Source organism: Crinia signifera, chromosome 4, assembly GCF_055691185.1.
Source record: "Crinia signifera chromosome 4, ASM5569118v1, whole genome shotgun sequence".
NCBI lineage: Eukaryota > Metazoa > Chordata > Amphibia > Anura > Myobatrachidae > Crinia > Crinia signifera.
Window position 1 is genome coordinate 110,593,181 of NC_139220.1, and position 20,747 is coordinate 110,613,927.

General features: G+C 41.2%; 1 protein-coding gene across 1 annotated transcript in view; it reads left to right on the forward strand.

Annotated features, from left to right (window-relative positions):
• The window catches only part of UTP20 (UTP20 small subunit processome component), a 107,052-nt gene that overhangs the window by 36,612 nt on the left and 49,693 nt on the right, over positions 1–20,747 (forward strand). The window contains exons 22-27 of the mRNA XM_083182218.1: positions 153–350; positions 5,931–6,021; positions 9,671–9,756; positions 10,879–11,004; positions 11,720–11,886; positions 13,190–13,398. Coding sequence (XP_083038344.1) covers positions 153–350; positions 5,931–6,021; positions 9,671–9,756; positions 10,879–11,004; positions 11,720–11,886; positions 13,190–13,398 — 877 coding nt within the window. The remainder of the gene's footprint in view (positions 1–152; positions 351–5,930; positions 6,022–9,670; positions 9,757–10,878; positions 11,005–11,719; positions 11,887–13,189; positions 13,399–20,747) is intronic.

Consider the following 20,747-nt stretch of genomic DNA (forward strand, 5'->3'; position numbering starts at 1 on the left):
CCCGTACGGGGATATGATCGATAATGGCTGAAATCGCCCCGATTTTGTATGGGGCTTAAGAGCTTATGGTGCAAAACATTGTCTGTATTTAGACTGTTATGATCCAAACTCTGCCAATCATATAATCAAGTTGTTCCAATGATTCCTTTCAGCAATGAATACTTCCCTGCAGATTTATTAGTGGCTCCCTCCCAGAACCTTAATAAGAAAAGTTTGGACAAAATAAAGAATGCTGCTGAAGAAAGTGGCAATGTGGAAGAAGATGCACTGATGGAAGAAGACGGCATAGAACTTGATGACACTCAAAATTTTGGGTCTCGATCAAAGAAAACTAGAAGAGCTGCTTCAAAGTGAGTTGTGCAGAGCTTATTTATATACTATAAGACCAGTCAAACCATGCGTTATGAGCATATGGAAGACTGTATCACTACAGAAAAACCTTACATGTTTGTCATGCATGTTTTTTTTAGGTTAAAACATTAGTAACAGTACAGTGCTTACTCACTTTAGTATATAGGAATTGCATGCATGTCCACATGTCAGCCCTGTGGTCGAATAGATTGAAAATAGTTTGCATTTGGCTCATTTAACAATTTATATAGGAAACGTAGAGATGTTTTGAACCTCCGGTATGATTTTGGGCAGCTGATGCTTTGTCAAAACAGTTTCTGTTCCTGTTATGCACAGGGATCCATACTCCGCACATGAGTACTAAAGGCCCCCTACTCTATGCAATTCTCCTGCAATTTGGACTTGGATTTGCGGTGATAAATCGCAAGAATAGAGCCCAAATTGCAGGTGAATGACAGCTGGTCCAATATGATGCCTGGTCCCGAGTGCATCGTATAGAGACTGGCTGCAGAAGCAATCTCTTGGATTGGCTGGGATTGCATGCAGAAGGACATGTGATATATATCATGCAATCCTGCCTCCCAGGAAGGTCCCGTGCAGCTCGCGAGGGGGATAACTGGGGACTTCTCCAAGGGGAGAAGTCAACGTAATGTATGGCCACCGCAAGAGACAGATGTTCCTGGTTGGGTTTTCAGGGCCAGATGTACTAAGCTTGAAAATTGATAAAATGGAGAGTGATAAACAGCCAGCCAATTACCATTTGAAAAATGTCAGGTAGTAGTTGGTTGGAGGTTTATCACTCTCCATTTTATCACTTTTTAAGGCTTTTAGTAGATCTCGCCTCAATCTTTTGATGTGAGCAATACATGCACAGGCTGATGGAAATGGGAATAGAAGAGTCATAAAGAACATAGGGGAGAAAGTGAATAGACACTTTTTAGAATTATATATAAAAATCGTATTCAAATTTCAATAAAGTCGGTCTAGTTGTGCACACATCGGGAACTCTGGGTGGACGATATTATTTTGCCTGTCAGGGCTTGATCACCGTTCACCTATGTAGGAATAGAATGTTTTATCTTTAAAATAATTTTGTGACAAGTTTGACTGTTCTCTAATAGTATGAAATCTATAATTCATGTTGTCTTTATATTAGTGGCTGCTGGTAAAGTTATATGTGAATAGATGTTTTATTATACTAAGTTGGTCGCGCCTGCAACAAAAATTCACATGTCAGCTGTTCAGTTACTCTGTTTTCACACATTTTGACTTGAACTCGTGGCCTTATTAAGTTGAAACTTTTTCGGTAGTTAATTATCTTACTGAGTTACCCAGTTTCTAAAGCTGCACGTTGGCATTTACTGTTTGTGTAGTTGTCCTGTTTCAGTGGTTTAAGTGTAAAAGAATCTCATGTTGGGTGCTAAGATACATTCTTCCTAGTATGTTAGATGTCTAAACATATCGGAGTTGTATAATATAAGGGAAAGTACATTGTTATTGTGCTTGTTGGTAGGGATATTCTCTGAACTGTTTTATATCCTGGTTGCATACACCCACAGGACTGTATCATGGGTCATCCTGTTGCTTCTGCTGCATGCCTAACGGAGGATGACTTGGGGAGCGATGGCATGCATTCCAACTATACATTGTGCTGTTGTCTACTGCATTGTGCAGTGTGTATGGACGGTGCAATGTATCGTAACTTCGCTGGGTACGCACATCGTTTAGGGTGTACCCAGCATTAAGCTTTTGGCTGCTGACTGCATTGCCCATCAGAGCATGCCCAGTATTGCCCAGGAACTTCCTCTCCTGCAATTGTCCTTTGACTCTTGGGGGGTAAATGTATGAAGCAGTGGGAAACTGTGTCTGTGGTTGCCTTGGGCAACTTCTCCAATCAGCTGCCAAGTCAGTTGTTCCCAAACTTTTGAAACACCGTGCCCTAGAGTATTTTTTTTTGCACGTACGCCTAGTCTAAAAGTTTATTAGAGAGAAATTTAGAAAGTAAAAAAAGCAAATGATGTCATCCTTGGGTTGAATTATAACAGGTTGCTAACATTTTATGATTTGGAAGCCACCAGAACTGGTTCTGCATACTACATTAACCATAAATAAATTGTATTGGTACTGGGCAACCAACCCGGGTCACCTCTTCAAGCATCGTGAGGCACCCCAGGGAGCCACGAACCATATATATATATAAATGCAATAAAGCCCAAATTGGATTTTATAATCAGTTTCATCTCTGAATTATAAAGGCGAGTGCCCGACATCACCCACAGAAGCTGTGGAGGATACTCTTGGACTATAACTGGGGTTGTGTGACAAAGCACATTCCCCTTGTCTGGCACCCCAGATTGCTGATTGCTGAACCACTCTGCAGTGTGAGTGCGGTCTTACCCTTGAACTATATATATATATATATATATATATATATATATATATATATATATATATATATATATATATATACACACACACACACATGATAAAGGTTACTTCAAAGCTGATTGGCTGCCATGACACACTTCTCGACTCACTCCTTTCTCCCCTCTTATCACTACTACATACTATTTACATACCTACACCTCAGTTCTGTCTGCAGTTTAAGGGGAGTATTCAATGTGGGGGTCACGGCGGTCGAGCTTTCTCGACCGCCGTAACCCAGTCCCGTTCTCAGTCAGCTCGACCGAGAACACACAGGTGGGATTCAATGTCCCACCTGCAGGGGAACGAGAAGGGGACGTGGCCGCGACTTGCAGCTGGGAAGTGACGAGCTGCAGCCTGCAGCTCGTCACTTCCCGGCCGTCCTCGGCAGAATAATCTCGACATCTTGTAATGTGGGGCTCGTTCTGCCGAGATACCCTGCTCAATGCTGTCGGGGAAGACAGCATTGAATAGGGCCCAGCGGGCATCTCCCCGACGGCAGATGCTCGCCGGTGATTGAATATCCCCCATAATCTCTAATTACGCCTACTGAGAGACAGCAATTCAGAGCGTTGCTATACATAGTTTATTATATGGCTGCTAGTGGTGTCAGCAGGCTGTAGGATGGACATGGTTTCTCTGTTTGCTATTCCTTGGTTGATTTAAGAAGCAGATTTTTTTTTTTTTTATTGTGAGTCTTTAGGTTACTCATTGTAGTTTAAAAGGAGAACATTAGCCTTATAGCGTTATGACTTGCATGCCTTCCTTTCCTCCCTCCCTTCAGAACCATGAGGATTCCTTGCCTGGGGCCTTTGCTGTTTAAAAATGATTTACCTATTTTAGTACCTGAAATGCAAACCTTTCTTTCCAGGTGGAAAAAGTGTGAATTCCAGTTTTGGATTACCACAGGTTTGCATGTTCTAGATATTTTTTTTTTAATGTTTTTGATAAAAACCCACTGGGGAGGGACATGCTTGGAAATTTAGTTCTTCCAGCTTCAGCATTGGGGGGGTAGGCAGTTAAATATTGGGTAGTCGATACTTTGTAATGCTGTGAGAGCGGTCATCCAGTCAACTTCATTGCAAACTGTCAGTTGACCCCATTTAAATCTGGTCTTTTCAAGAATTTAAAATGATTAAGGTGAGTACTTCTGTATTCAGGAAAGAGGATAACAATACCGGAAATGACTTACCTGGACAAAAAAAAACCCCTTAACATTCTATTTAAAGATTAATTTGTATATTCCATTTACAAGCAGTAAACTAAATGAAATATTACTGGACATTTCGATTGTAGCATATGAAGGCACTGTTTAGCAGTGGGATAACTGTACTATAGCAGAACAGATTGTGTTGCTACAGTATATCTCTTCCAGCGTTGTCTCTTTACTGAGGGAAAGCAGGAAGATGTATCACTGAGATATATTAACATCTCAGGAGCCAAAATGGGGGGAGCAAGCCTCATCAAAGCCCATCAACCTAGTTCCGATGACCTATGTTTTAATACTCAGCTGACTCCGCTGAACATGCTTGAGATCTGGCCAGAGCTAGCAGATGCCACAGCTAGGGAAATCGCTATCCCTGCTGCAGTGTATGGATAACACCTGCAGCTGTTTTATATCGATAGCTGCAAGTGTCTGAACACATGTCCATGTGCTATCTGAAAGATGGCGGCACTGATAATGACAGGGGCACACATGGAGCATGCTTTTCCTCCTGTATGGATGGGGAGAAGTGGTATTAGCACAGATAATGGCGCTAATACCGCTTCTCCCCCATAACGTCAATTCATATATTTACCTATGTGTTTAATGCACCAAGCACAGAGTGACACCCCATACAGGTAAGAGAAACTGCATGGGATTTAAAGGATCAGGGTGCCAGAATCAACACTAAATATACTGTACTATCTAATGGGGAAAACCTTTGTTTCAGTGGATTCCAGAATGTTATGTGACAGAGCTGCCGAATTGACATAGGCGATAGGTCAACCCCATATGGTCGACATGATCAAAAGGTTGACAGATTCAAGTTGTCAACACAAAAATGCCAGCCTTATATACCAGTCATTCTTTTGTGGTGTTGACTTTCAGACCCAGTCAACCATGTGGGGTTCACTACTTACCTGGTCCCATGGTGTCCCCTGGCATCCATGGTGGCCTTCAGCATCTTCTTTAGCGATCCCAGGGGTGCATTGTACGAGTCTGCAGGCGCGCCGGTGACGTCACCAGCGCACCCACACAATGCACTCCTGGGACCGCTGAAGAATATCCTGAAGGCCGCTGTGGACATCGGGGAACTTGGTAATTATAAAAAAGGGGCGGGAGGGTGGGGATCTGAAATAGTCTAAAAAGAAAAACACGGTTTTTGGAATATTTCGGATAAGAGATCTCCGGATACGGGAGACTCTACCTATATACTTGTCCTACTTATTTAAAATGTAACATTTAATTCAGTTAATATGTCAACCATTTACATACTTAATTGTTTTTACTACATCATCATCATCTCCATCATCATCATCTCCATCATCCCTACATTATAGTGATCTTTCCTGCCTGATGTTTACCAACATACCGTTAACTGTCACCTGAGGGATTGACTTAAGGTGGCCATACATCAGAAAGATATTGTACCCAATCATACAATCTCAATTGATTGTAAAGGTGACCATACACACACAGATTTATCTGCAGATCTGTCTGGTTGGAACAACATCCTGGTTATGGATGAGAGCAAATGACAGTTGACCATTTGCATGTAAATGCTGGAAAACTGACAAACTGTCACTCATCAATAACCATGTTTTTGTTCCAACCAGCCAGATCTGAAGATAAATCTTACTAGTGTATGGGCACCTTAAGATGGATTGTATGATGGATTGTGAGTAGATTGTGTGTCCAAAAACCACCAAGGACTGCCTGGAATTTCAAGGGAAATTGTACACAATCATGATTGCAATCGATCTCAAGATCGATCTTTCTGATCAACTTTACATTGATTCAAGTGTCATGTCTGAACAATTTTTTGGTACAAGAAAAAAAATTATAGTTACTATACTATATTCTGTGACTACATTGTATGCAAAATATTATTTGGAATTTGCCAAGTTCTTCATTGTATTTCTAAAATTGAGTCTTACTTTTTATTTTGAAGGCAACTTATTACACATTTGAAAGTTTTTTCCAAGTTTTCAAATCCTCGTTCCCTGTACCTGGAGCCCAAGTTATACGATCTCTATACCCAGGTAATATTTGTGGTCCTTGTGTGCTAATTGTGTGTTTGTAAGAAAAGCAAATTGCTCTACTGGTTTAAGGTGTATGATTTTATTATCCGTACTACTGTTTTTCTCAAAGGATATAACTAAAACCTCCTATCAACTTAATGACATTGGTACAGTTTTGTTGCTCTGTTATTTTCTACTTTGTACCATATATAACCTTTTCAGTTACTCATTTATTTAGCCTGAGTTCAAATTCTCAAGTATACAACAAAGTGTGTATGCATAGTCTGTTAAAAAAAAAAAAAATGTATATTAAAATGTTTCCGAGGTCATGAAAAGACTAGTTAATGCATAAATATGAAGAAATCCTTGTGGTGACAGGATCTGGATATTATGCTTTCTAGTTATTTGCTAAATATTACTATAATAAGCATTGATCTTTCGATCACCCTGCACCTAATCAGTGAGGAGGGCAGATTTTTATTTTGAAGGGCAAAATGTTATATGTAATGACAGTAGCGCCTCACTGCTTAGCTGCAGGGTGCTAGAATAAAAACTCTGGAGTGTTATTGCTATGTACAGTACTCTGTGGGGTAACAAATTAATTAGCAAGTAGAGTTTATGTATATACTGTATAATGTGTTTGTAATAATAGATATATACTTAAAAATAAAATGTATATATTTATATATCTAGATATAGATATATAGATATATATATATATATAGAAGGAGGCAGAAAGAAGGCGCTTCATGGTGCAGTATTTTGATTGTGAAAATTTATTAAGAATAAAAATTCCAAGGTACAATTAAGCATAGACTCGTACCATGTGTAAAAACACTGTGGACTGGGTACCACAAGGCTTAGGTAATTAAAACCAAAGGCAAACTGCTCACACTGTACCGGGACCTTGGTATCACTCGAAACGCTGCAGAGCTGGCTTGCACGGAAGCGTATGAAGGAGAACCACGTCCAGGAGACCAGTGATCAGAGTAGTAGGAGCGTCGTAGGCCACGCCCTGACTCGTTTCATCACTGGGGACTTCGTCAGAGGGCGTGGCTACTACGTGCGCTCATCTAGAATATAAGGAACTATCCCTGTCACTCAAGACCAGGTAAGTACGCCGTATTGGACAGCTAGACTGAGAGGGCGGGTGGGCGTGTCCTGCATAAGTAAATGGCATAGACAGGAAGCATGATAGCATTAGACACCGCTAGTAAGCGGGCGGGTACCAGCGTGACGCGTCAATCAAGTGACGCGGGCCGCTGGGTGTGTCTTCCATCATCACCATGACGCGGACGGGGAATGTTCACATAGTATTGGACATCACTTGTCCAAAGGCAGATAGATGTAAGGCGCGTCATCTGAATGACGCGAGTGAAGAGAATACAGCGCGGTATTGGACACCGCGAGTAGGAGGGATGGTATAATGATTTCACGTCACTAGAGTGACAAGCAGGCATATCAGCCATTCACTGCTAAGAGTGGCTATAACTATACCTAAACCAAAGCGGCGCTTGGCCACGCTACCATGGCAACAAGTATAAACAAAGTTGCGTATAATATATCTTGTGCAATACGCCAATAGGACATCTCTAATCAATTTAAAAGCTTGATCTAAGCAAAAAGGAATGTGACATCAGGGACACAGACGCCTTCTTTGGCTGTCACAAACTATGTATATATACTAAATAGGGAGTATTATAGGCTAACATAAAATAAAATAATCACCGTTGATAAACAACTGTGTACTGTGCTGGATGAGAGCTACATACACTAAATATAAAAAAGATTTTTTTCAAAAATAAGGGAAAAATCTATAAAAAATTGTTATATACCACTGGTACAGATACTTTGTGCGAGCAGCTTACTTCTTGGATTAAAACATAAAAGACAATCAATTTACATAAAATCACATCACAAGAAAACGTTACAAAAAACATTCCATATCGGCTAGCTAACATATGTTAATCTAGCTGGAAATATCTCATATCGATTACTCCCAAAAAGCAGGAAAATGGGGTTTCTGAATCAGAAACAACCACATATGAAACATTATTCATGTGAAACATATCATAAAAAACACATCATAAAGGACATCATAAAAAATAGCCCAATTGGATTACAGGCTACATAATTCATTAATATAGCACACAAAATTGACGGTACCCGCCCGCTTACTAGCGGTGTCTAATGCTATCATGCTTCCTGTCTATGCCATTTACTTATGCAGGACACGCCCACCCGCCCTCTCAGTCTAGCTGTCCAATACGGCGTACTTACCTGGTCTTGAGTGACAGGGATAGTTCCTTATATTCTAGATGAGCGCACGTAGTAGCCACGCCCTCTGACGAAGTCCCCAGTGACGAAACGCGTCAGGGCGTGGCCTACTACTCTGATCACTGGTCTCCTGGACGTGGTTCTCCTTCATACGCTTCCGTGCAAGCCAGCTCTGCAGCGTTTCGAGTGATACCAAGGTCCCGGTACAGTGTGAGCAGTTTGCCTTTGGTTTTAATTACCTAAGCCTTGTGGTACCCAGTCCACAGTGTTTTTACACATGGTACGAGTCTATGCTTAATTGTACCTTGGAATTTTTATTCTTAATAAATTTTCACAATCAAAATACTGCACCATGAAGCGCCTTCTTTCTGCCTCCTTCTAGATCCTTTTACCCTGTGGATTCCAGGGACCTCCATACAGAGAAAGAAGTAGCTGCAAGTTGCATGTGAACTTTGGTGCTATTATCCCCTGCTTTATATAACAGTGGACGGTTTATACTGGTATACTATGAACTGACATTACGGGCGCAGTTTATCAAATCTCTCTCTATATATATATATATATATATAGTAAAATAACTCACAACAGCGGCACTCAGCAGGAACTTTTCAACAAGTGTATTCAGAAACCAAAAAACCAACGTTTCGGGGCCCGTGGTGAAAAAGGAAAAGGTGTAGGAGAGGTCACTTGCATTCACCAAATTCTGGTACAATCCTCCCTTTTTCCAGCGCCCTGTCTTGCTCTAGGGTCCTTATTGAAGGCCTATCAACATCGGAATCATTCCGAATTGTCTTCTGAATTTTAAAGATTGGTTTTTAAACTCAACATACCGCACATTTCTGTGTACCCCTGAGGAAGTCTCTTCGGAGACGAAACGCGTCGGGTTGTTTCCATGCGGTTCACAAGAAACCTAATTTGTATATGTCATACATTTATTTTTAAATAAATATTATTGAATTTTTCATTCTGTTAATTTGCTTGAAACCTGAGCACAAAACAAGGTGGTGGGAATTTCAACAGCGCCCTCTACATCTTTACTTGTATATGTATATGTATATATATATATATATATATATATATATATATATATATATATATATATATATACACACAGTATAATTAGTGCATGGAAGTGGCACGGCACCACCACTTAGTACAGTGATGGCTAACCTTGGCACTCCGCCTGTTGTTGAACTACATATACCAGCATGCCCTGCTACAGTTTTACTATTTGGCCATGCTAAAAGTGATGACATGCTGGGATGTGTAGTTCAACAACAGCTAGAGTGTCAAGGTTAGCATCACTGCCTTAGTACTTATCGGGAGTGCTGCCCTGCACACACACATATATATCTCACCATATTATTAAATCTTTCACTATTTCCCGATCCAGTTGTTGTGTCATCAAGATCAGAATGTGCAAAGAGTAGCCTTGGAATGTGTGCTGAGCTACAAACACCCACATGTGCTACCCTACAAGTAAGCATATTGTTTTGTTGTTGGTAATGAAAAAAATTACTTCAAAATATTTTGTTCATATTGAATATCTGCTTATTTTGATACCACTAAAGGCCCATACACACGCGCTATGCAAAGCCGTCCTCTCCCCTCCGTCGGCGCCGGGCGGGGGAAAGCCGCTCAGTGTGTATGCACTGAGCAGCTTTCCCCGCAGCGATGATTGATTGATTGACATCATCGCTGTCCATACACACTGGGCATAGTTGCCCAGTGTGTATGGACCTTAAAGAGGATAACATTGAAGGTCCATACACCCCAGGGAGATTTTGCCCAGCGTGTATGCACAGCGATGATGTGAAAATCGCTCATTTACTACACACTGAGCATTTTTCGCCTGTTTTAGCGATTTTAGCAGGGTGGACACTATGGAAAAGCCGTCCACCCTGTTGGGGGGCCAGCAATGATGCAGGTGCGCATACCTGCCTGCACTCTACACTTTTTTTCCCTGTACACACTGGGGGGCTTTTGAGGTGAAAGCAGCTCAATTGACAAAACTGGGCTGCTTTTAGCTCAAAATTGGCCAGTGCCTTAACATTAAGTGGGGGATATTCCATTAGGCTCAGTAAATGTTTGCTCAATTTTCATTATCGAGCACTTAAACACCCCCCCCTTCCTTTTTTTTTTTTTTGCGCAAAAGCACACAGGAGCCAGGACAAGTTCGTGGATGCATATATGATTGCGGACACTAAAACATGTCCCTTATTGCAGACTTTCTTTTCTCTCCTTCCTTAGGAAGGAAAAAAAAATCAAGATACTGCCAGCTGTGTAGGGTTCATTAGTAACTACTGCAGCTAATAAAATGTCCATAAAAGTAGTACATTTTAAAGCATTTCCTGTGTGAAATTCAGGATTTAAAAGATAAAATAGTTCTCATTAAATTTTGGAGCCCAATTTGGGCCTGTAAATGCTTATTGATCATAAAGCTTGCCACCTCATCAACTAGACAGATTTGAAACTATAATTTTGAATTTTTATACCCCAAATATATTCTGTTATATTAGCAGGTCAATTGCTGTATTCCAATTCTCTTGCTTTTAGCTGTTGGCTTTATTTGATTTATTTTTTTTTATACATTTTTTACAGGGAAAATTTACAAAGATTACTGGAAGATAAAAGCTTTAAGGAAGAAATTGTCCATTTCAGTATTTCTGAGGAAAACTCAATTGTAAAGTCTATCCACAGGCCAGATCTAATGCCCGTGCTCATGAGGTATTTATGTATTATGATTTATTTATAAGGCATTACAAGGGTTCCGTAGTGTTGAACAGAATGAATACAGCAGATAATATTTAAGATAGAAATTGGCAGAGTTGAAGAAGGCTAAAGGAGCCCTTGCTGGTATAGCATGGCAGATGTATTAAACCTTAACAAGAGATAAATGCAAGGGTGATAAGGAGAGATAAACGTCCAGCCAATCACCTGATAACTGCCATGTTACAGGCTGTGTTTGAAAAAAGTCAGTAAGGAACTGATTGGCTGGACGTTTATCTCTCCTTATCACCCTTGCATTTATCTATTGTTAAGTCTTAATACATTTGCCCCAGTGTATGAAAAAGGACCACATATGATATATCACATGTGATTCTGCTGCCGGGGTGTTGCATGCGATACCTCACAGAAGTGTATGGGGGCCATAAGACTGTAGTGTTAGGGGAGTGGTGGAAGCCAAATGAGTTTTGGGAACATATTGTGAGGCTGGGAGGAGGGTGTTCAAGAGAATGGAAGCAATTCAGAACAGACTTTATACTGTATACTGATCGGGGTGGGCGTTTATTATGTATATGTTGCCAGTAGCTATCTTGTTTGGTGTGGAAGTTCAGGAGTAGCATAGTAATATAGCAGATGCATGGCGGAAACTCCTAATAGTTAATAATAAGTTTTATTTAGAAAATGTGCATTATGATTATTTTTCTTTTATTCATAGACTATTATATGGCCGCATGAGAAGCAAAACTGGCAGCAAAACACAGGGCAAGGCAGCTTCAGGAACCAGAATGTCAATTGTTCTCCGATTCATTGCTGGTTCACTGCCTGAAGAGTTACGGTTGTACCTAGATCTTCTGTATGAGCCAGTGAAACATCTGAGAGATGGTATGATGTCGCATAAACAGCAAACCTGCCTTGTACTTTTTATTTTTTGCATATATTCCTTATTTAGTAAACCAGTCAATAACAATCACTTGTAGTATAGTTATGGGGCCTACGCACAGGGCTACTGTGCTGAGTGATGCTAGCTCAGCACGATCACTCAACACACAGCGCTGTGCGCTGAGTGATCTGTCGGGCCTGAGTTCTCCGGTGAGAACACTGACCCTGACTGTCGATCCAACTAGATTTATCCTGCATGCAGAATCTTAATCACCCGATAATAGCGATCGCTATCTATGACCCTACATGTGGAGTGATGGGTCTCTTTCTAAGCTATCTAGTTAGATCACTTAGAAAATGGGCTGAAATCGCCCCGTTTGTTGGCCCCATAAGATAAAAAGGGACAAATTCAATGTTTTATTTTATTTTTATGCATCTATAAAATTAAATAAAGGGTAGGAGGGAGCAAGGAAGAGTCTAAATGAATGGGAAATATTTAAGGGCGATATAGCAATATAAGGGAGCGGCATGGCTATGCTTTGCAAAGAAGGAAGGCATTTAGAATGGGAAAGGATTCTATCTGAGTGGGGATGAGAAGGCCGTCTGGTTTAGTAGCCGAGTAAAGGTTTGTGAAATATTGAATGTTGGTTTGTAAGCTTGAGAGCAGGGCCCTCTTACCTTTAAATACCCTGTTTGTTGGATCACTGTCTTTTTTATAAAGCACAACGGAATATGCTGCGCTATATAACTGTTAATAGCTTATTATTATTTATTTATTTCACAGATTATCTAGTGGGCTGCATTTATTTTAATCTTCATTGGAAGTTTGAAGGTTTTTTATGCAGTCATTAGGTCGCCAGTGACTAATTTTGTTTCTGTGCAGGGTAAATACTGGCTGCTTTTATTTTTACACTGCAATATAGATATCAGTTTGAAGTACATACCCCACCCAAATCTAACTCTGCACATGTTACATCTGTCCCACCTGCAGTGCACATGGTTTTGTCCATTAAAGAATTTGCTTTTGCGAGTGAACCAGAATCAGTCCCCTAGTATGCTAGTGTAGCATTGCCCTAAGCATTAGCAGATGCTGCAGTGAGTGTCCTACTGTCTATTTTTCTGCATTATCTGTGGACCTATTTCTCTGTGGTTCTTGAAAGTGCTGTTGTGATCTTTTGAGAATATAGAAAATGAAAGCTTGTGTAGTCCTCTCACTCTTGTGCTAGTGATAGGAATTGAATTCAGTTATGTGGGGAGATTTTAGTTTTTTCTCCCAAGCTGTATCTAATACTTCTGTATTTCACAGGAGGCTGTCTCGCTATGGTGCAGCAGTGTGTAGACCAGCTGGACCTCTCCAATGTGCTGCCTCTGGGGCGCCAGCACAGCTTACTCAATAGTCTGGAGGTAGTTTTGAAGAATCTGGGTCACTTGATCAGCCCTTACTTACCTGAGATGCTTCAGATTTTACTCTGCATGACTGCTGCCGCGTGTCATATTCTTGAGCAGAAAGATAAGGTAATGAGCTGTAATTCCATGTTTTTATTCCTCAATAAATCTGTGTTTCATGCCACAAGTTAAGCCTCATACACGCTAGGGTAGTAGTAGTAGTAGTACGTTTATTTATAAGGTACCACAAAGTATCCGCAGCACCGTACATAACAAACAAAAAACACATTAGAAGGTAACGTACAGGGTGTGTTGATTAAAATACAGCATAAATAGGGGTATAGCTGGTAGAACTAAAATCTGCATCAGTTTGGAGGTAGGTGTCGAAATTGTCGAGGAGACTGAAGATGAAGTAGAGGAAGGGAAGAACAGGACAGGAGCACTGGTGAGGTAAAGAGGTAGGGTGAGTACGTGAGGAAGGAGGGCCCTACTCATAAGAGTTAACAGACTAAAAGGAGGTGGGTGGAAGAACGGAAAACAATAGGATAAATAGGAACGGATGGAGGGGTAGGGTAGGCAGGATAGGCAGGATAGGAGGAGCAAAAGAGGTTAGGAGGAGGAGGAGGGATAGGCTAGTCGGAAGAAGTGGGTTTTGAGGGAGTGCTTGAAGGGGGTAAGGGAATCGGAAAGCCTGATGGGTGGCGGGAGTTTGTTCCAGTGCAGGTGGGCAGCGCGAGAGAAGTCTTGGACACGGGAGTGGGAGGAGGTGGTTAGGTGAGTGGTCAGTCGGTGGCGGAGCGAAGAGGATGGGAGGGAGTGTGGATAGAGATCAGTGAAGAGAGGTAAGGAGCGGTGGAGGAGGAGAGAGCTTTGTAGGTGGTGGTGAGGAGTTTAAAGAGAACCTGGAAAGGAATGGGGAGCCAGTGAAGAGATAGACAGAGGGGGGAGGTGGAGGTGGAGGTAGAGGTAGAGTGGCGGGAGAGGAAGATGAGCCTAGCAGCAGCATTAAGAATGGATTGGAGAGGGGCGAGGCGGGCGAGAGGTAGCCCAGAGAGAAGGATATTGCAGTAGTCAAGGCGAGAGATGACAAGAGTGAATGAGAATTTTGGCCGCGTCAGTGGAGAGGAATGGTCTGATGCGCTAGGTGAAAGCGGCAAGACTGTCTGAGAGCACGAATATAGGTGTCGTGGATGATATTGTGCATACACGTAATGATATCGGACGACAAAACCGTTCAGTGATGTCATCGGGACCCACAAAACATGTATGTTGTTTGGCTACATAGTAAAATTGACCTGTTTGTTCGAAAGACCTTAATCATCGTTAATGAAGCGCTGGAGCGCGCATCGTTAATGATTTTGAGTGTACACACTAGACGATATTGTGAGCAATATTGGTCAGAAGCCGCTTTCTTAGCAACATTGTTCACCGTACCCTCTAGAGTTTATGGGACTTTATTCCTAGTGTTGTGAAATTTAGTGAAAATTGGTTAAATATTTTGTTGAGGCAACATTCATCTATAATAATTGGAGGCATTGGCGAGGCCAAGGTAATTCTGGGTAATATTTTCTGATTAAAATTTTTTTTTTTTTTTTTAGATATAACATAGTTTAAAGGGACAAAATTGTGTTAAGATAAAATGTTTCCTTATCTTGTAGCTTGAACAAAGTTTTAGAATTGCTCTATTGGATGTAAAAAGCCTTGGAATTGTGATAAAGTGGAGAGGGAAAGTACTAGCTGTGTTACAGGGACTGTCGGGAAAATTACTTGGTCTGATTGATCTCTTATGATCTCTCCGAGGCTTAGTACACCTGCTCCATAGTATGTCCTTAGTTTACAATGTAAACGCAGCTGGTAGAGGAGAGGTAGCCTAGAACCCAGAGTTACCTTTCAGAAACAGTTATACCCCTTTCACACAGAAAATGAAATTCCCAGGTAAAGCAGTTCCACCACGGAATTTCATTAAATACACATGTCCTTTTTCTGCGTGAAAGGGTCGATCCGGATCTTTAACTCTAGGTCTCCGACCCTGCAAATGACCAGGGTCTGAGACACAGAGTTTAAGATCCGGATCATCCCTTTCACACAGGCAAAAACCCAGTGTAATAGAGCAAATCTCCGGGTCTAAATTTTAGACCCGTGATTTGCACTCCTGTGTGAAGGGGGACTGCCAGCGAGGGTTGAAATAACCCAGCACTTAACATGCGGGTAAATGCTGGGTTATTCGGCAGCTGCTGTCTGAAAGCGGGACAAGTTAGATTTCTGTTTGTAGTTCAATCAAATAACCTTAAGGTGCGCACACAATGGCTGATATATCGGGAATTCGATATATTGATACACCATCAGCCAATGTGTACAAGCGATATATCTGAGCAACGGCCAAATATTTTGCATTGGCTTTGCAACACAGCCAATGCCGATATATCGAAAGATATATAATAATAATAATAACAGTTTTATTGTCATTGTCATCGCAATAAAAATTGAACAACAACGAAATTACAGTACGAAGCATAGAAAGACAACAATTAACGATCTTGGTTAAAATCAATAATTGCTAAGGGAAAGAAACTGTTTCTCATACGTGTAGTTCTTAACTTAGGAAGCCTTAACCTTTTTTTTAATGGTAAAAATGAGAACATGTTATAATAAGGATGGTGGGGATCAAGCATAATACTGTCTCTCTTACGCCGGCAGTTTTTAACAAAGATCTCTTCAGTGGAGGGCAGCTCACAGCCTATAATAGCCGCGGCAGAATGAATCACCCTATCTAGTTTAATCAGGTCTTTTTTTGTGCTGTTACCAAACCATACCACAATGCAGTATGAAATAATACTTTCAATAACTCCTCTATAGAACCTAATCAGGTTTAACTAAGAAAACCCAGCCACTTTAAGCTTCCTCAGAAAAAAAAAGACGTTGGTGAACCTTCCTAACCATCAAGTCAGTATTGGCAGACCAAGTAAGGTTTTGAGAGATAGTTACTCCCAATAGTTTAAAATCTGTAACCCTCTCTACTACTAAGTTATTGATCTGGAGGGGCATTAATTCCGTCTTCCTACCTCACCTAAAATCAATAATAATTTATTTTGTTTTAGTCTGGTTTAATAATAAATTATTCTCAGTACTCCACCTAACTAAAACATCAACTTCCTCTCTATAGGCGCTCTCATATCCATCATTAATAAGACCTACCACTGTAGTATCGTCCGCAAACTTTATAATAAAATTAGTATCCGCCTGCGGATAACAGTCATAAGTTAAAAGGGAAAATAAAAGTGGACTCAAGACGCACCCTTGTGGCGTACCCGTGCTAATTTTGATAGGGGAAGATATATGATCGCCAATTTTTATTTGTTGAGGTCTCTCCATATTCCATACTCCTACGGGAGTCACACCACACTTCAGGCCATTTTACCCTTTTCAATAGTAGTCCACATGGATGGTAAAGTATTAAAAAGTTTAAAAAAGGGGAAATAAATCAACCGCATCATGTGTCAACCATTGACAGGTCAACCGTTTGTCGAGGGGGTTGACATTTTGTATGGCGTCAACCTAAACACGGTCGACCTATTATTAGGATCTAATTCTCAACATGTCTTTTTTTTTTTTTTTTGCTGAACACCAACCTGATGCCACTGGGATGCACCAGTAGACACTGCTGATTAGTTTGATATGACACTTTTATATCTGTGTGCGATTGAGTGTGAACCTGCATATGAAGTGCTGCTATGCAGATTTTTTTCTGTGTCAAATTCCATTGTTCTCCGCATACAGACTATTGGGGCTAGATTTATGAGGTATTTCTCTATGTTGGCGCTTTGACAACATATTAATGACGACAATATTGCCTAAAGACCCGCACACATTATGCGATAAAACAATGATATCACAAATGATTTCCCTTGAGCTCCTTGGAGCTACAGAATGAACAATCCAGAATATAGAGATAAATAGTTTGCTTTACCACTGACCATCTTGTTTTCTGAAAAATGTATCTATCTTTTGTACATACAAAACAATCTGCACCTAGGGGTAATTCAGACCTGCTCGCTAGGCAGCATATATATATGCCTAGCTAGCAGAAAAATGCCACCCCGCCAAATGCATGCCCACCCGGCTGCCCAAATCACCGTGCCACGATATGAGCGGGTGTGTACGCTTATGGTGTGCACACACAGGTACAATCAGCATGAGATTTTGACTATATAGTCAAACTCGCATCTGGGTCGCTTGCCCTGCGATTCAATTACAATGCAGTCTGATCGCATCGGGAAAAGCCTAATTGAACGTGTGTACACGCCATAACACATCCGCTCGCATTCTTCCACACAGAGAAGAAATCGTTTGATGGTTACTCACCATTGGATGGTTTTTCCTCTTCGCAGATAAAAGTAAGCCTAGACTTATATCCTGGCTGGTTTTGTGTAAATTGGGGGCGGGCACTGATGTCATGTGGCGTTATCCGCCCTCCCCAAGCAGGCAGGGGCACACCTCCATTCGCAGGTGTCCGCCAGACCATGGAGTGCATGGGACATTGCATAAAACTATGGTTTCCTCCATAAAAATAAATGAGAACATGCTAGTAAGAAAAGAAATATGCGACATTGGGTTGGTTTACAATACTTTTAAAGGTAATCACTGTTTTTTTTTCTTCTTTTAAAGTAATCACCTCACTTAAAGTCATGTGTTACATATTCATACAAACCTTCTATATGTTCTTATAAACAACTATAACATTGTAGTACATGCAATCTCCTTTCTCCGAATTGTTAAACTTTGACTTTACGGCAGTTTTTCAGAGTCAGTAACTCTTAGATATGCGTCTCATATGCCAGGCAGTCATTTGCAGAGTTCATTTATCGCTTCATTAGACATCAAGGTGTGAAAAGTTCAAGATGTTAAATGGCACAAACTTCTCTTTGAGTAATGATTATGAAACCGTTCTTGGGTCTGTAAACTAATCGCTTAAGAATCATACTGCAATAACTGAAAAGGGCAGGATGTTTGTTAGATCTGCAAAAAAAAAACACTTTAATTTTAGTTAAAATTCCACCTCGTTTAGGGCACGTCTTTTAACAGCCCTAAGATCCACATTTTAAACTGAAATGGTTGTGTTTATGACCTGAGTGCTGGTATTTATTTACAGAGGGGCAGTTAAGCCTTATAGAAGTCATGGTTTAGGAAAGGTCAAAGTTTAGCTTCCCAAACAGGTGCATGAAATTGTCTGATAGCTAGCATGGAATACACCTTGAGGCTGTTCCCTTACTTTGTTATATTCTAGATACATAGGTATGTATTTGGTATGAAAATTGGGTATATATATGTTTATATGATATATATTTATGTATGTATACGTTTTGGGAATTGGGTATATAGGTCTATATGGATTCGGTATGGAATCCTGGCGGTCAAAATCCCAATGCCGAAATCCCAACAAGGGGGGGGGACGTGGATCGTCCCCCCCCCCCCCCCCCTTGCGGGCTCGCTGCGCTCGCCACAAATTTATTCTCCCTCTATGGGTGTCGTGGACACCCATTGATGGAGAAAGTGTCGGGATTTTGGCGGTCGGGATTTTGAATGCCTGGAAACTGACCGCATCTCGTGCATATAGATAAAGGTATGGGAAATGGGTATATTTGTGTATATGATAGATGCATATGTATGTATTACATATGGGAGCTGGGTATATATGTGGATATGATCGATACATAGAAACTCTTGGAGCAGTGCAATTGGATCGGAGTATGCATGAAAAATGGGGACTAGTGTGACCGTATGGACAATGTTGGAGAATAATAAATAAATGATAAGTGGCTATATATCACCGTCATGAGCTTCAAAAGGCATATAAATAGATCAGCATCACAACAGAATGAACGTGTTTATGATCTGGATTGAGATAATATTTATAACATTAAAAAATGAAAGGTCAATTTAGGACTATGTGAAGCTTTTAAAATTGTGTAAAATAAAAAAACATTAGTAGATAGCAATGTATCATGACGTAACGGTTTCCGAAGCACATGAGAAACGGTCTGGTAGATTTATTTCCTACTCCTCCATTCTTGGAGGTGTGTCACCTGTGAAATAAACTAAATAATAAAAAGTGACACTGCTCCTCACCTCAATGGTGTGCCGACATCCACCAGTTTGTGCCCAATGGGGCTCTGTACACACACACACACACACACACACACACACACACACACACCTCTAAACACAGACACACACACCTCTGCATGATAAAGCCTCAGGCATCAGCAGCTCTGTAATTTTTGGTTGGTTTGGTTTTAGCATGAATATAATTGAAAACTAGGGAGGGACAAAGGTCTACATTATTTTGACCTCTTTCAAACTCTCTTTCTCTAGCCTCCGTAAGGGATACTGGGGTTGCTTATTACAATGGGATATAGATGGGGTCCAAGGGAGTCAATGCACATTAAGGGTGAGATTTAATAGGATGAGAGATTCAGAAAGTGAGCGATTCAGTAAGAAATCTCCAGTTTTTTTAAAAGCGGCAATCGTTTACACTGCAAAATCAAACTGGTTTTGCAGTGTAAATGATTGCTGCTTTTAAAAAACTGGAGATTTCTTACTGAATCTCTCACTTTCTGAATCTCTCATCCTATTAAATCTCACCCCAAACGTCTTCAACAGGATGTGCTGGCGCCTCCCCTTTATGCCGCCAACCACATCTCAGTTTAGAAAAATGTGCCCTCATGAGAGGATGCACACTCTGTAGCAGAGAAGTTATAGCATTTGAGTTTGAATGAAACCAGTGCTTTGTCTGCTTTCCCATGCCCTGAGTGCCTACGATGATGCAAAGAACCCCTAAATAGGGATCTTTGTCACAAAATATAAATCCATTACTTCATATTTGATGTTCAACAGATCTACAGTGAAAGGTAGACAGGGCTAAAATAATAATATTCAGTAGAAGTTGTTTTTTTTTATTTTTGTTTTTTTATTGGTGTCCTTTTGTAGGTTTTACCATATTAGTGGAATACTTTAAAATGATATATTTAATGGGGGCGTGGCCTGACCAGCAAACCGAGAGGACGCATCTCACTAAGGCTCCGTGCTCCCCTTTAGATTTACTGCCTCTTACCCCATCTTCAGAGCCCAAATAGGAGCCCAAACTACCCCCACCGAGTCACTTATCTCTCCCACCACCGAGGACAGCGTTCGCGGAGTCGAGAGGGACAATAGGCTCCTCTGCGGACTGCGGCCTGTCCCCCTCATCAAGCCGGGCTCTCAACTAGTGATCCCGACCAAAACACTCCGCCGGCGGTACCCTGAAAGGACCAGCGACCGGAGCACTCACCATCGATGCTGGCGGACACCGCTATCGGGATCCCATCCCTCCGTGCCTGCGTGATTCGGCGCTGAGAACCCGACGGCAGCTGCGCCAGGAGAATAGTGCGGCGCCCGCCATCTTGCCCCAGCTCAGAGGTATAGTACCTGTCTGCGGCCGC